At 37.3% G+C, this 13,082-nt stretch overlaps 1 protein-coding gene across 1 annotated transcript; it reads right to left on the minus strand.

Annotated features, from left to right (window-relative positions):
• Positions 1 to 1,739: 1,739 nt before the first annotated feature.
• On the minus strand, positions 1,740 to 7,402 carry LOC143702898 (adhesion G-protein coupled receptor G2-like). Its single transcript, XM_077196831.1, has 4 exons — positions 7,042 to 7,402; positions 5,024 to 5,102; positions 4,659 to 4,942; positions 1,740 to 1,870 (listed from the first exon to the last, which is right to left on the minus strand). Exons 1-4 carry the CDS (start codon positions 7,166 to 7,168, stop codon positions 1,749 to 1,751), a joined length of 612 nt encoding a protein of 203 aa, XP_077052946.1. The 5' UTR covers positions 7,169 to 7,402; the 3' UTR covers positions 1,740 to 1,748.
• Between the last annotated feature and the right edge of the window lie 5,680 nt (positions 7,403 to 13,082).

Here is a 13,082-nt window from a genome sequence, read left to right on the forward strand (position 1 = left end):
TCTTTGCTGGACTAGAACCAGAGAACCGTTCTTTTACCACGTCATGCTTACGGCAGGGGCTGGGGGCGGGTTTAGATGTGTTCTATACATCTTTTCTGACCATAATATAGGATCGCAAAGCCAGGAGAAACATTTGCAGAAACACGATGTAGTCCGCCATTGTATTTGTATTTAAATTTTTTATTGAAAACATTATGTAAGCAAAGAAGAAAACAGTTACAATATAGAAAAAATAAACGGAAAGAAAAAAAGACACAAGACAGGGGTACATAACTAATCAGAAAAGATTACATATCAATGGAAAAGATTAAAAGACTTACATATTTCAATTGTTTTTAAAGCCTTCTTGGTACACGAGTTAGAAATAATCCCAAAGTAATGTTGTACTTGCAAGCATTTCTAGCTGAGACGTATAGCGACGTACACAATGACGTAACGACGTCGTTCGCTGGGCGCTCTAGTCAGTGGAAAGACAAACCGGTTCTGAGAAGGTTCGCAAGTTGAACCAACTCAGAACCAACTTTGAACCAGCACCAGTTCTGAACCAGTTCTTTTTTGGTGGAAAAGGGGTATATCAGTGTTTGGAACTATCAGCTGCTCCACGACACGCGTTACTTCCGCATTCCAAAGTTACTTTGGCGGCCTATGGGAGTGTCGCAACTCTTTCTCTCTATGGCACTGGGTACTTCTATACTCTTTGGTGTAATGATTCAGTTCGACTCCCAAGACAAGATGATGCTCACCCAATAGGAACGTTCCAATAGGAAAAAACACAGCTAAAGCAAAATCCTGACACGAGAGCAAAAAATTTTTTAGAGAGATTTTGTATTTTTTTATTTTCTATGAGAAAATACTTTCTCTCAAAACTTTTTTTAGTCTCAAATATTATTTTTTGCTATTGGTATGAAAACTTTTTCTCTCATGAAATGCTTTTTTGCTATCAGTGTGATAACTTTTTCTCTCAAACTTTTTTTCTTCTCTCAGATCAATTATTTTCTCGCATGTAATAAAGACACATTTCTAGCTCCATAAGTGAGGGAGAGCCAGCATCGGTTGCCATCAGAAGGTCATTTGTGACTCTGACCAGAGCTGTTTCTGTGCTGTGGGAATAAACATGAATTATGATATGCATAAACATGAATTATAACTCTCAATAAATCTAACATCACTAATATTCTGCACAATTTAATCCTCCCACAATAACAGACGGTTTCAGTAATGATCATCACAGATATCTGTCTTTCATTTTGAGTGATTTCAGTAAAGTTGCCCTTTTTAGGGTTATAATTTAATGTACATACATTATTTTAAACCTTCTCACTCATTCAAAGTTTGTCTTGGGTGAAAATTTTATGATTTTGGTTAAAATACAGTTTTCCCTTAAACAGCAGCTCAGTTTAAGAAATCAGTCTACGAGACAAAGACTTAAAACTTAATTATTGTAACGCTAGGTGAAAATAAGCAGGCATGAGAGAGAATCTAAATGCAAGGAAGTTAAGTAAAAACACAAGGAAACAGGGTGACAGAAAGCAAACTCATACAACAACGTATGTCATACAAAGGTGTTTAGATCAGAACACATTTGTTGTTGTTTAGATCAGACAAACGATCTAAACAAGATAATAAAGGGACGTGGTTAAATGGGAAACACCTGGGTAACTAAATCAACATGAAAAACTTCAAAGCAAAGCACACGAGAGGAAATAACATAAAGTCCACAAGTAATTACCACAGGTAATATATAACAATTATGCTAATTTTAAATAGTTTTCCAGGATGGTTATGGTGGAGCTGGAGTTTTCTGGATCATCAGAGAAATATCCCGCAACATCATTTTGAATGTGGTAGTAATACAGGAAGAGGAAAAGCCCTAAACAAACAAACAAAAAACAGATAAGAGAAACATGTTTTATCTGATTTAAATAGGCCTACATTCAAAATACAATTAAAGGTGCAGTATGTTATATGAACTGGGTATTGCAGTCCAAATTCAAAATATTGGAGAGAGTCTATATTATAGATCTCTATACAAAGCATAGCCTACTTTATTTAAAATTGATGGGCAGGATTTTGAACAGTAGCTGGACGGTGCGCCGCCAGTATGTGTACACTCATAGAAAATAATAATAATGTGTTCAAACACAATGAGTTGCTGCTCTTCTCGTCTGGTGTGCGACAGTGTTCAGTCAAACCCTGTCAGAAGGCGGTCGCACAGCGGACAAGGGAGTCACGCAGATAAACTCACAAGTATCACACACAAGACACGTACTGACTGTTGATTTTACTTAAAATATTCATTCCTACTAGCAGCCTGGATACATTAGCAAATTAACTTTAGCGAATTCTTACCTATCAAGGAGAAAATTAGCCAATTCAGAATTAATTTTGAAACCTTACTGGGTTTTAAGCTTTCTCCATCTCTCAAGCGCATCTCCAATATTTATACAGCTTTTCAGGGGCGGAGCGGGGGGGTGGCTAATTGGGCTTAAGCCCCGAATGGTTTGTCAAAAGCCCCGAATCTTTTAGGTTTTTTAAAATAACTTCAACTTTGTTTAATTTCCTCTCAGAATTTCTGATGGAGCGGCAAAAAATTAAAAAATGTGCGTGGTGGCGGACGGTAATGCATCGCGCATCACTCAGCTTGTTTGCCAACTGCCAATAAAAACTAACGAAGAAGAATATAAATTAATCTTCTTCGCCGTTGTCATCAGGGGTTGGCCGCTTGCGGGCTGTTGTATGTTTAAACCGGCGTTGTAGCGAGCTTACTGGCTAACCGGCTGAAGTTATTATGGACATCATAAAGTTTTTTTATACGGAACACTAACAGTAAACCTCACCGGCCGGAGAGAGATTCAGAAGCAGCGTCAGACGAACCGCGGACAAGTGTTACATGTGAATCTGCTGTTGTAGGCCTAACACTTGAGTTAAGCGATGACAACAATTCCAAGTACAGATGCATCAATATCGTCAATAAGTTATTTTTCCCCCATACTTTAATTTAAAAAGTAAATCTTTAATATATTCTAGATTCATTACATAAAAAGTTAAATATTTCAAGCCTTTTATTGTTTTAATCATGATGATGGGCTTACAGCTCATGGAAATCAAAACTTACGCCTATCTCAAAATGTATTAGAATTTTAGAACAAAGAATTTTTTATACGACCTGACAAGATCTCTAATCAGCTAATCAACTCAAAACACCTGCAAAGGTTTACTGAGAATTCAATCTGTCAGTTTTGTTCTGGTGGTGCAGCACAATGACCTTTTCCACAATATTACATTTTTTTGAGATGCGCCTGTAATAATGTAATAAACATATTAGTATTTACATAATTAAAGGAATTGTTATGGTGAACAGTGATAATGAATAAATGGTAGCAGCAGAGTATTATTAGTACTAATTAAATGAATATCACTGTCCACAATTTTATATGTAAGCTTTTTGGGCAACGCATCATTAATTTACTGTAACATATTGCACAATATCATCAATATTTAATGCAGCAATTCTGAACAAAAAGTATACATATTTAATAATAAGACACAGGTCTTTGGAACTTTTATTGCACACATGAGACTTAAATTATTCTCAGCGAGTTATGGTGGCGTTTTGGCCCCAGTCTAAAAGGGCTGCTATATAAGTTTTACACGCCACCAGATACCACTGTGTTTTACCTATTTAGGCAAACTTAAAAATAGTCAGATAATGGTTGCCTCTTTTTAGTTGCCAGGGGTGAAAATGAGTCATCCCTAACATTTTTGGTGTTTTGGATTCACTACAGCTGGAGAACAATTACATACAAAATAGGTTGTAGGCTCTACTCTGTGATTTTTTTTTTTTTTACTGAGTAGGCCTAACTATCATAATTTTCCCAGGTAGTGTATAGATTTTTAGGCTTTCTAATATCTCAAACAGCCTGAAAAATAGTGCATTTAGCTGACGTAAATGGGGAAAAAATCTCCAAGGGAGTATGCCCCTGCCTGGACCGCCCCTAGGTTTGGGCTAAGCCCCGAATGTTTACATCGTGTGGCTCCGCCCCTGCAGCTTTTATTATACTTTTGATCATACAGCTTTTTATATGGATGCCGAGGCTTTTTAGGCTTTTTAGGATGGGTAGAATGTTCGATTTCGGACCCTTTTTTTTTTTTTTGCCGGTTTCCATGACTGAAATACGCTGTTTTCCGCGGTGCCCAAATATAATTGGGTAAACTGGCAGTGGGCGGAGTCACACAGACCAAAACCAACACAGACATTCCGACACAGAACGCACATTTTCAAAGGAGAATAACTGAAGCATTGTTTTTCAGACAAACAAGTATGCAAACTTAGCATGTTTCTTAAATATCTGCAAACATATTATGGTATTTTTATGCTTTAGAAAAGTCAAAAACTTACATACAGCAGATTTAAAGGCATTTGTATAATTTTTTTAATGTAACCAAAAATAAACTTTATAAATTTATAAACCCTTATAATCAATAAAACGAATGAATAATAAAATGTAAAAATACTAATTTAATAAATTAATAATTATATATAAAATAAACAATTACGTGTCACCCATGAATGAATTGAAATAATTTACTGAAATCTGTTGGAAAAATAGAGGAATTCTACTAAACCAAATGTAATGATGCATGTGATTGTTTCTCACCCTGAAACGAGTTCAACACAGTGAAGATGTAATATGAGGGGATGAGCATCGGTCCATAACTGAAGAACGCCACAGCCCACGTCAGGCCGAAGAGCAGGAACAAACTCAACACCATCATGAGCTGCTTTCTGAACGTCTTTCTCTTGCCGTCAGCCGCTTTTATGTGTCGAGCTTGGAGAATATTAGTGACGATCATGATGAAGATTCCTGTCGTGAAGATGAAGACTAAAGCGTAGTAGCCAATGTTCACTATGTAGTGAATTAACAGATCTGTAATCCAGCACCTATAATTAGAAGAGAAGAGAAAATGTTGACATGTTAAAAGCTTCATCATTTCATGCATTTCTGACATCAGAACAACTTACATTCGTGGTGTTGCGTTTATAATCACTGCTTTATATCCTCCTAATGAAACAACAGCTTTGATTATTGGAGCCGGAAACGCTGAAAGCACACGGAGACAAGGGTCATTATAGTTCCCTTTTGAATAGAATCATTGATGCTGTGTCAGAGCGTTGACACTATGGGAACGCTTCCAAGTGAACCGGTTTCTGATGCACGTGTACAGCCCGACCGATATAGATTTTTGGGGGATATATCGGCCGATATTATTTATGTGTATATTATAATACAGTAGCAATATTATTTAAGTGTATATTATAGCACAGAACCAGTCAAAAGTTTGGACATACTTTCCCATTCGTATGTACAAACTTTTGACTGGTACTGTATATAGAATACAGTATACATAAACAGAATATATATATATAACCCCTTTTTTTAATGATCACTCAAATGTTGTGATCAAACCGCTGTGTGACAAAGATGTGTAATGGAGGCAGGGTGAATGATAGAATGAGAATGATCCATTTGAGCTCTAACCAAACTAGTTTGCATTGCATGTTCTATTCTAAATTATATTCTAAATACTGTTGCATAATCTTCACTAATGACTTTGTCTTTTTATTTAGTCACGTTATATAAAAAATAACTTATATCAATAAATATATCAAAAGTGTCACTGGCAAAACCTGTTATCTTCTATTACCAGTGAAGGAAGGAAGTACTCAGATCTTTTACTAAAGTAAAAGTAATAATACCAGAATGAAAACATTTATATACACAATATTTTTTTTTTACAAAATGTACTAAACATGAAACTACTCATTATGCAAAATGCCCTATATAAAGTGTTATAATTATATAAATTATTGGAATATTGCTTGATGCTATAACGTAGCTGGAACCATGGCCGTATACCCGGCCGTATACTATAACTATACCCGGAATCCCTGTCCGGCGGAAGAACACGCTCTATGGCCTCCTTTACCAGCAGGGAGTTTACTGCTTGTTCTAATACCGACCCTGCTCTGGGTCGACTACAGTCCAGACAACCCCGTTGACCTTTGGTAGGCGGAAACCGAACGGCAGTCTTGTTCCCCTTTTAAATGGTGCGCAGGGCCCAAGGAGAAATATTCGTTAGATTTTTCCATGCATCAAAATATTTTACCAAGGAAACCAACCTCTCAAGGCTGGTTTCAGGTATCGTTCGAGATTCGTTTTCGACCCCCTGAAGCAGCTCCCCGGCAGGGTTCGACCGAAAACGATTCTCGATGGGTGGACGCGAGTGCTGCTGGCCGCAGTCCTGTGGGGCGGACAGTGCAACATGCGTGTTATGACTGACTCAGGGCCATAACAAAAGATAGGAGACCATGCCACGAGCAAACAGTGCAAATCATAAGTTTATTGTGTACCTAACACAAAATTAAACAACAGAACCAACAATGGTGTGTGAGTGTCAGTGTCAGTAGTGTAGAGCAGGTGTATGAATATGTTGTGTGTGTAGGTGCAAGTGTTTTGTGTAAAAATTGTGTAAAAATAAAAGACATAAACTTAAATGTGCATCTGTGTGAAGTCCTGTCGTCCCGAGCGAGCCGTGGACCCGGACAGGCCAACAGAGCAGCGTTCGAGCCTTCAGCCCCCAGCCCAGAACAGGAAGAGAGAGAATGCAACTGAGAAGCTCCTATTTAAACACCAGCTTCCCAGATGCCAGAAATTAGACCTGAAAGAGAGGAGGAGGGGCAGGAGAGCGAACAGAAAAAGGCCAAGGGCCGTAACAATGCGTTCGCTGGAAACCGATGCGTCCCAAAGCGCACTTAATGGTGGGAAGTTGACATCGATTTCCTGCGGGCTCCGCGGAGGAGGCGACCTCGATCGCTCCGCCACAGGTGGGACTTATACTTTTAGTTTCAGATTTAGACTTTTAGTTTTCGTTTAAGACTTTTAGTTTTAGACTTTTAGTTTTCAATCTAACCCAATAATCCCTCCATAAACTAACCCTATAAGGCAACACTATAACAGGTGTTTTCTCCATATAACTCACTCCAGCCGAACACGGTGATCTTCCTCATGTAGTTTGTGATGGTGACGTTCTGTCTGATGAGCCATAAGTACATATGAAGAGCTTTAATGAAGAACCAGGTGAATGTAGTCAGCATGGAGTAATGCATGAGCAGCGCTATGAAGACACACGCAGCCTTGACTTCTGTGTTTTGGCGACGCTCTCGTTTGACAAAAAGGATAAATTCAGGAGAAACAAAGCCACAAACATGTTCATCAAGATCTTCGGGGCCTGATTTGATCTGACATCTCTATTAAAATACAAAAACAACCTGTATTCGTAACATGCATGTATGCATTTAGCAGACACTTTTATCCAAAAGAGGAATCAAAGCAATTGGTCAAAAAAATGTACAGTAACTGTTATATTTTAAGATACTCTACCATAGGAAATGCATGAACAGAGACACGGTCTGAAAAAACATGGAGATGCTGCAGCCGATAAAAGAGACGTAGCTCAATGATTCTACATTTACATCTGAAGGAGACTGAAAGAACAGAGAAAACACAACAGAAAATATTTTTTGTATGACTTTAGTCATCTTTTACAAGTTCACCAGCATATTGACTTTGATATTTATTTCATGGGGTCTTTAAATGAAACTCTGAGAAGCTTCTCACCATCAGCACTGCAAAGAACGTCAGATGTGAACACGAGCACTTTATGGTGTTATTGTTGATTTTTACTGTCTCACAGCCAGACGTCGTCCATGTAAGATTTCCTTCGAAGAAAAGAGAGAGAGGAATTAAATATATAAAATAAATTAGGTTTGTTGATGGGAACTGATCAATTCAGACATAAATAAATGTACCTTTGCCATCCCAAGAACTGCAAGACGCCTTACCGACCTGGAAGAACATTTTTATTTTGCTTTTGAGTTGTCTGGTCGTTATTAAAAAAATAAGTTTCACAACAAAACCTTCATTACCAGATCTTTCTGTGTAAAGAACATTTCTATATTGTTGGTAAGGTCGGAAATATTGGCCCTCATCGTTATTCCATAAACCTCATTGTTCAAAACGCTGTAAATTTTAGTTTCATCCTAAATAAGAAATAGAGCAAATCAAATACAAACATGTGTGAAATACAATAGATCAAGAAACATTTGTTAAAATAATAGTTTTAACACAAAAATGTCTCTTATGCTGCTATATTTTCACTGGAACACAAAAGTAGAATTTTAAACTTTTCAAACAATTCATGGTCAGAAAGAGGGTACAAAACACCACAGAAGCATAATAACAGTAGTGGTTATGACATAATGTACTAATATCCAGCTCTTCTGAGGTCAAGGGATTTTTGTCATAATGGAAAAGAAATTAGTGTAAATGTATTTGATTGAACTTGGCTGAAAATATTTGGGTAAACTGTCCCATAAACATTCCTTAAAATGTTCAAACATGGAATTTTAAATGTTTTAATTGTGAGTACCTTTCCCATGTTTTTGAACCGTAGAAATCCAAGTACCGCACATCCATGGTTTTCCAGTCGTGATTTATTAAAGGCCTCGCTGGGAATCTTTACATACCAGGGAATGTCTGTCTTCAGATCACTTTGACAATCATCAACCTGTGAGAAAAAAGAATTATAATAATAAATAAGGAATCATACCATGTTTTATTGTTTCTCAAGTCTTACGTTTATCCTGTTCGGATCTGAAGAGTAACATGTGTCTCTGTTTTCTGTGTTCTCGTCTTGTATGTGAAGAAGACCAATAACATCCCCCATGACAATCCGTGCGCTGCTTATATTGTTGTGTTCCATCTCTTCCATCTTAGACTCCAGATTGTCCAAGGCGTCTCTGCAAAATGTAATAATCACTGTATTCTGTCATTTTAATTTTAAAAGTTGCTGGTAACCACACACTTACGATGCTTTTGAGGGATTAATAAATCCATCCTTGTCTTTTAGATCATCTGTAGTTGAATTGTTAGTTGTCTCAGATGTTGTGAAACTAGTAGTTGGATTGTTAGTTGTCTCAGATGATGTGAAACTGGTAGTTGAATTCTTAGTTGTCTCAGTTGGTCTGAAACTGGTAGTTGAATTCTTAGTTGTCTCAGTTGGTCTGAAACTGGTAGTTGGTTTGTTAGTTGTCTCAGATGGTGTGAAACTGGTAGTTGGTTTGTTAGTTGTCTCAGATGGTGTGAAACTAACAGTTCGATTGTTAGTTGTCTCAGATGTTGTGAAACTAGTAGTTGAATTGTTAGTTGTCTCAGATGTTGTGAAACTAGTAGTTGAATTGTTAGTTGTCTCAGATGGTGTGAAACTGGTAGTTGAATTCTTAGTTGTCTCAGTTGGTCTGAAACTGGTAGTTGGTTTGTTAGTTGTCTCAGATGGTGTGAAACTAACAGTTCGATTGTTAGTTGTCTCAGATGTTGTGAAACTAGTAGTTGGATTGTTAGTTATCTCAGATGTCTTAAAACTAGTAGTTGGATTGTTAGTTGTCTCAGATGGTGTGAAACTAGTAGTTGGATTGTTAGTTGTCTCGGATGGTGTGAAACTGGTAGTTGGATTGTTAGTTGTGTCAGATGATGTGAAACTCGTAGTTGGATTGTTAGTTGTCTCAGTTGGTCTGAAACTGGTAGTTGAATTCTTAGTTGTCTCAGTTGGTCTGAAACTGGTAGTTGGTTTGTTAGTTGTCTCAGATGGTGTGAAACTAACAGTTCGATTGTTAGTTGTCTCAGATGTTGTGAAACTAGTAGTTGGATTGTTAGTTATCTCAGATGTCTTAAAACTAGTAGTTGGATTGTTAGTTGTCTCAGATGGTGTGAAACTAGTAGTTGGATTGTTAGTTGTCTCGGATGGTGTGAAACTAGTAGTTGGATTGTTAGTTGTGTCAGATGATGTGAAACTCGTAGTTGGATTGTTAGTTGTCTCAGATGGTGTGAAACTAGTAGTTGGATTGTTAGTTGTGTCAGATGGTGTGAAACTAGTAGTTGGATTGTTAGTTGTCTCAGATGGTGTGAAACTAGTAGTTGGATTGTTAGTTGTGTCAGATGGTGTGAAACTAGTAGTTGGATTGTTAGTTGTCTCAGATGGTGTGAAACTAGTAGTTGGATTGTTAGTTTTCTCAGATGATGTGAAACTAGTAGTTAGATTGTTAGTTGTCTCAGATGGTGTGAAACTGGTAGTTGAATTCTTAGTTGTCTCAGTTGGTCTGAAACTGGTAGTTGGTTTGTTAGTTGTCTCAGATGGTGTGAAACTAACAGTTCGATTGTTAGTTGTCTCAGATGTTGTGAAACTAGTAGTTGAATTGTTAGTTGTCTCAGATGTTGTGAAACTAGTAGTTGAATTGTTAGTTGTCTCAGATGGTCTGAAACTGGTAGTTGAATTCTTAGTTGTCTCAGTTGGTCTGAAACTGGTAGTTGAATTCTTAGTTGTCTCAGTTGGTCTGAAACTGGTAGTCGGTTTGTTAGTTGTCTCAGATGCTGTGAAACTAACAGTTCGATTGTTAGTTGTCTCAGATGTTGTGAAACTAGTAGTTGGATTGTTAGTTGTCTCAGATGTCTTAAAACTAGTAGTTGGATTGTTAGTTGTCTCAGATGGTGTGAAACTAGTAGTTGGATTGTTAGTTGTCTCGGATGGTGTGAAACTGGTAGTTGGATTGTTAGTTGTGTCAGATGATGTGAAACTGGTAGTTGGATTGTTAGTTGTCTCAGATGGTGTGAAACTAGTAGTTGGATTGTTAGTTGTCTCAGATGGTGTGAAACTAGTAGTTGGATTGTTAGTTGTCTCAGATGGTGTGAAACTGGTAGTTGGATTGTTAGTTGTGTCAGATGGTGTGAAACTGGTAGTTGGATTGTTAGTTGTCTCAGATGGTGTGAAACTAGTAGTTGGATTGTTAGTTGTCTCAGATGGTGTGAAACTGGTAGTTGGATTGTTAGTTGTGTCAGATGGTGTGAAACTGGTAGTTGGTTTGTTAGTTGTCTTAAATGTCTTGAAACTGGTAGTTGGTTTGTTAGTTGTCTCAGATGGTGTGAAACTGGTAGTTGGTTTGTTAGTTGTCTCAGATGGTGTGAAACTAGTAATTGGATTGTTAGTTGTCTCAGATGGTGTGAAACTGGTAGTTGGATTGTTAGTTGTGTCAGATGGTGTGAAACTGGTAGTTGGTTTGTTAGTTGTCTCAGATGCCTTGAAACTGGCAGTTGGTTTGTTAGTTGTCTTAAATGTCTTGAAACTGGTAGTTGGTTTGTTAGTTGTCTCAGATGGTGTGAAACTGGTAGTTGGTTTGTTAGTTGTCTCAGATAGCTTGAAACTGGTAGTTGGTTTGTTTAGTTGTCTTAAATGTCTTGAAACTGGTAGTTGGTTTGTTAGTTGTCTCAGATTGTGTGAAACTGGTAGTTGGTTTGTTAGTTTTCTCAGATGTTGTGAAACTAGTAGTTGGATTGTTAGTTGTCTCGGATTGTGTGACACTAGTAGTTGGATTGTTAGTTGTCTCAGATGTCTTGAAAATAGTAGTTGGATTGTTAGTTTTCTCAGATGGTGTGAAACTGGTAGTTAGCTCAATAAATCCATCCTTGTTTTTTAGATCATCTGTAGATGGATTGTTAATTATCTTGTCTGTTGTGAAACTAGTAGTTGGACTGTTAGGGTTCTCAGATGTTGTGACACTTTTTTGTTGGATTGGTAGTTGTCTTCCAATCTCTGATTTTTTTTATAAAATACTCGATTTACGATTTAAAACATTTAAAACAAAATAACTGCGAACTGTAATTATTTAAAAAATATATATTTATTGTATTGAATTAAAGTGCATCAACATAAACAAAATTGCAAAGGCAAACCCTTTCTCTAACTGAAAAGTCACTGTGCAGTGTAAAACAAAGATTGTTAAACATCCAAATTATTGGAGAAAAAAAATCTAAAAAATCGATTTTTTGAACATATGAATCACTTTGACCTACCAACTCGATTTTTAAATCAAATCGATCTTTTTTCCCAGCCCTACTTTTTAACGTTTAAACCGTTTAACTGGTAGTATTAATCGGTTAAATTTTAACGGTTAAACGGTCAATATGAGCATCCCTAATTACAGCGCTTACAGGACAATAAAAAATTCAGACTTCATTCAAAAAGCTTGTTTTGTTGATTAATTTAGCCTTAGGTATGTTCAGATCTGTTTATGTTTTGAACCGACAACAGTGAACAATCATAGTGGACAGTTATACACTTTTGTGGAAAGTACATTTAATCTTATGTGAAAAAGAACAACACCACTACTGTGGGTGCGTCCCAATTCGCATACTATCCGTCCTAAATAGTATTCGAAAATAGAATTGGTACATCCCAAACCGTAGTATGTTGAAATGAGTGTTCCAAAGATACCCGGAGGGCCTACTATTTCCGGTCAGAGTCCGAAGTGTAGATCGATGCGCACTCTAACGGCTAATATTGCCCACAACCCATCGCGCGTTAGACGAGGATTCGATTAGAACTACAAACACGAGTGAAAAGTGTTAAAAAACTACAGACATGGAGGGCGCGCGAGTCGGCCGGTTGTGTAGAGTGGTTTAGATAAAGGGTTTTGAGCGATTAATAATCAGTATCTAACCTGACGAAAATTTTTTTATTCAATGTTGTCTACATGATATTGCATCTGCAGCAGCATTGTGAACTTTTGTAAAGATACGTTTAGCCATTAAGTTTTAAATGCATCATTATATTCAAATTGCAAACACATGATAGACTCCACATGAAAGACCCACGACTGCAGATGAACGTGCTACTAGATTTCTCTCCGAAATGCTAGGAAATTAAATTAGATTGAATGGAGGATTTTAACTTTGACAAGATGATTGACAGGGCAGTTTATGGTGACAGGATGATTGACAGGTCAGTTTACGGTGATGCACGCAACAGATCTGTCCGTTAAAGATGACGAAGTAGTATGTCCCAAAGCTTGCCTGCTCTTTTGCTGCAGAATGTTGGAAAGATGGCGCCGCTGTGTTTGGCCTGCCACTTGGTCCTCTGTTTTGTTATGTTTGTTTTTGCTACCGTCTCACCGTTTATTGTTTATGATCGCA

Source organism: Siphateles boraxobius, unplaced genomic scaffold (genome assembly GCF_051911475.1).
Source record: "Siphateles boraxobius isolate OS27281-9 unplaced genomic scaffold, OSU_SipBor_1 36, whole genome shotgun sequence".
In the NCBI taxonomy this organism is placed as follows: domain Eukaryota; kingdom Metazoa; phylum Chordata; class Actinopteri; order Cypriniformes; family Leuciscidae; genus Siphateles; species Siphateles boraxobius.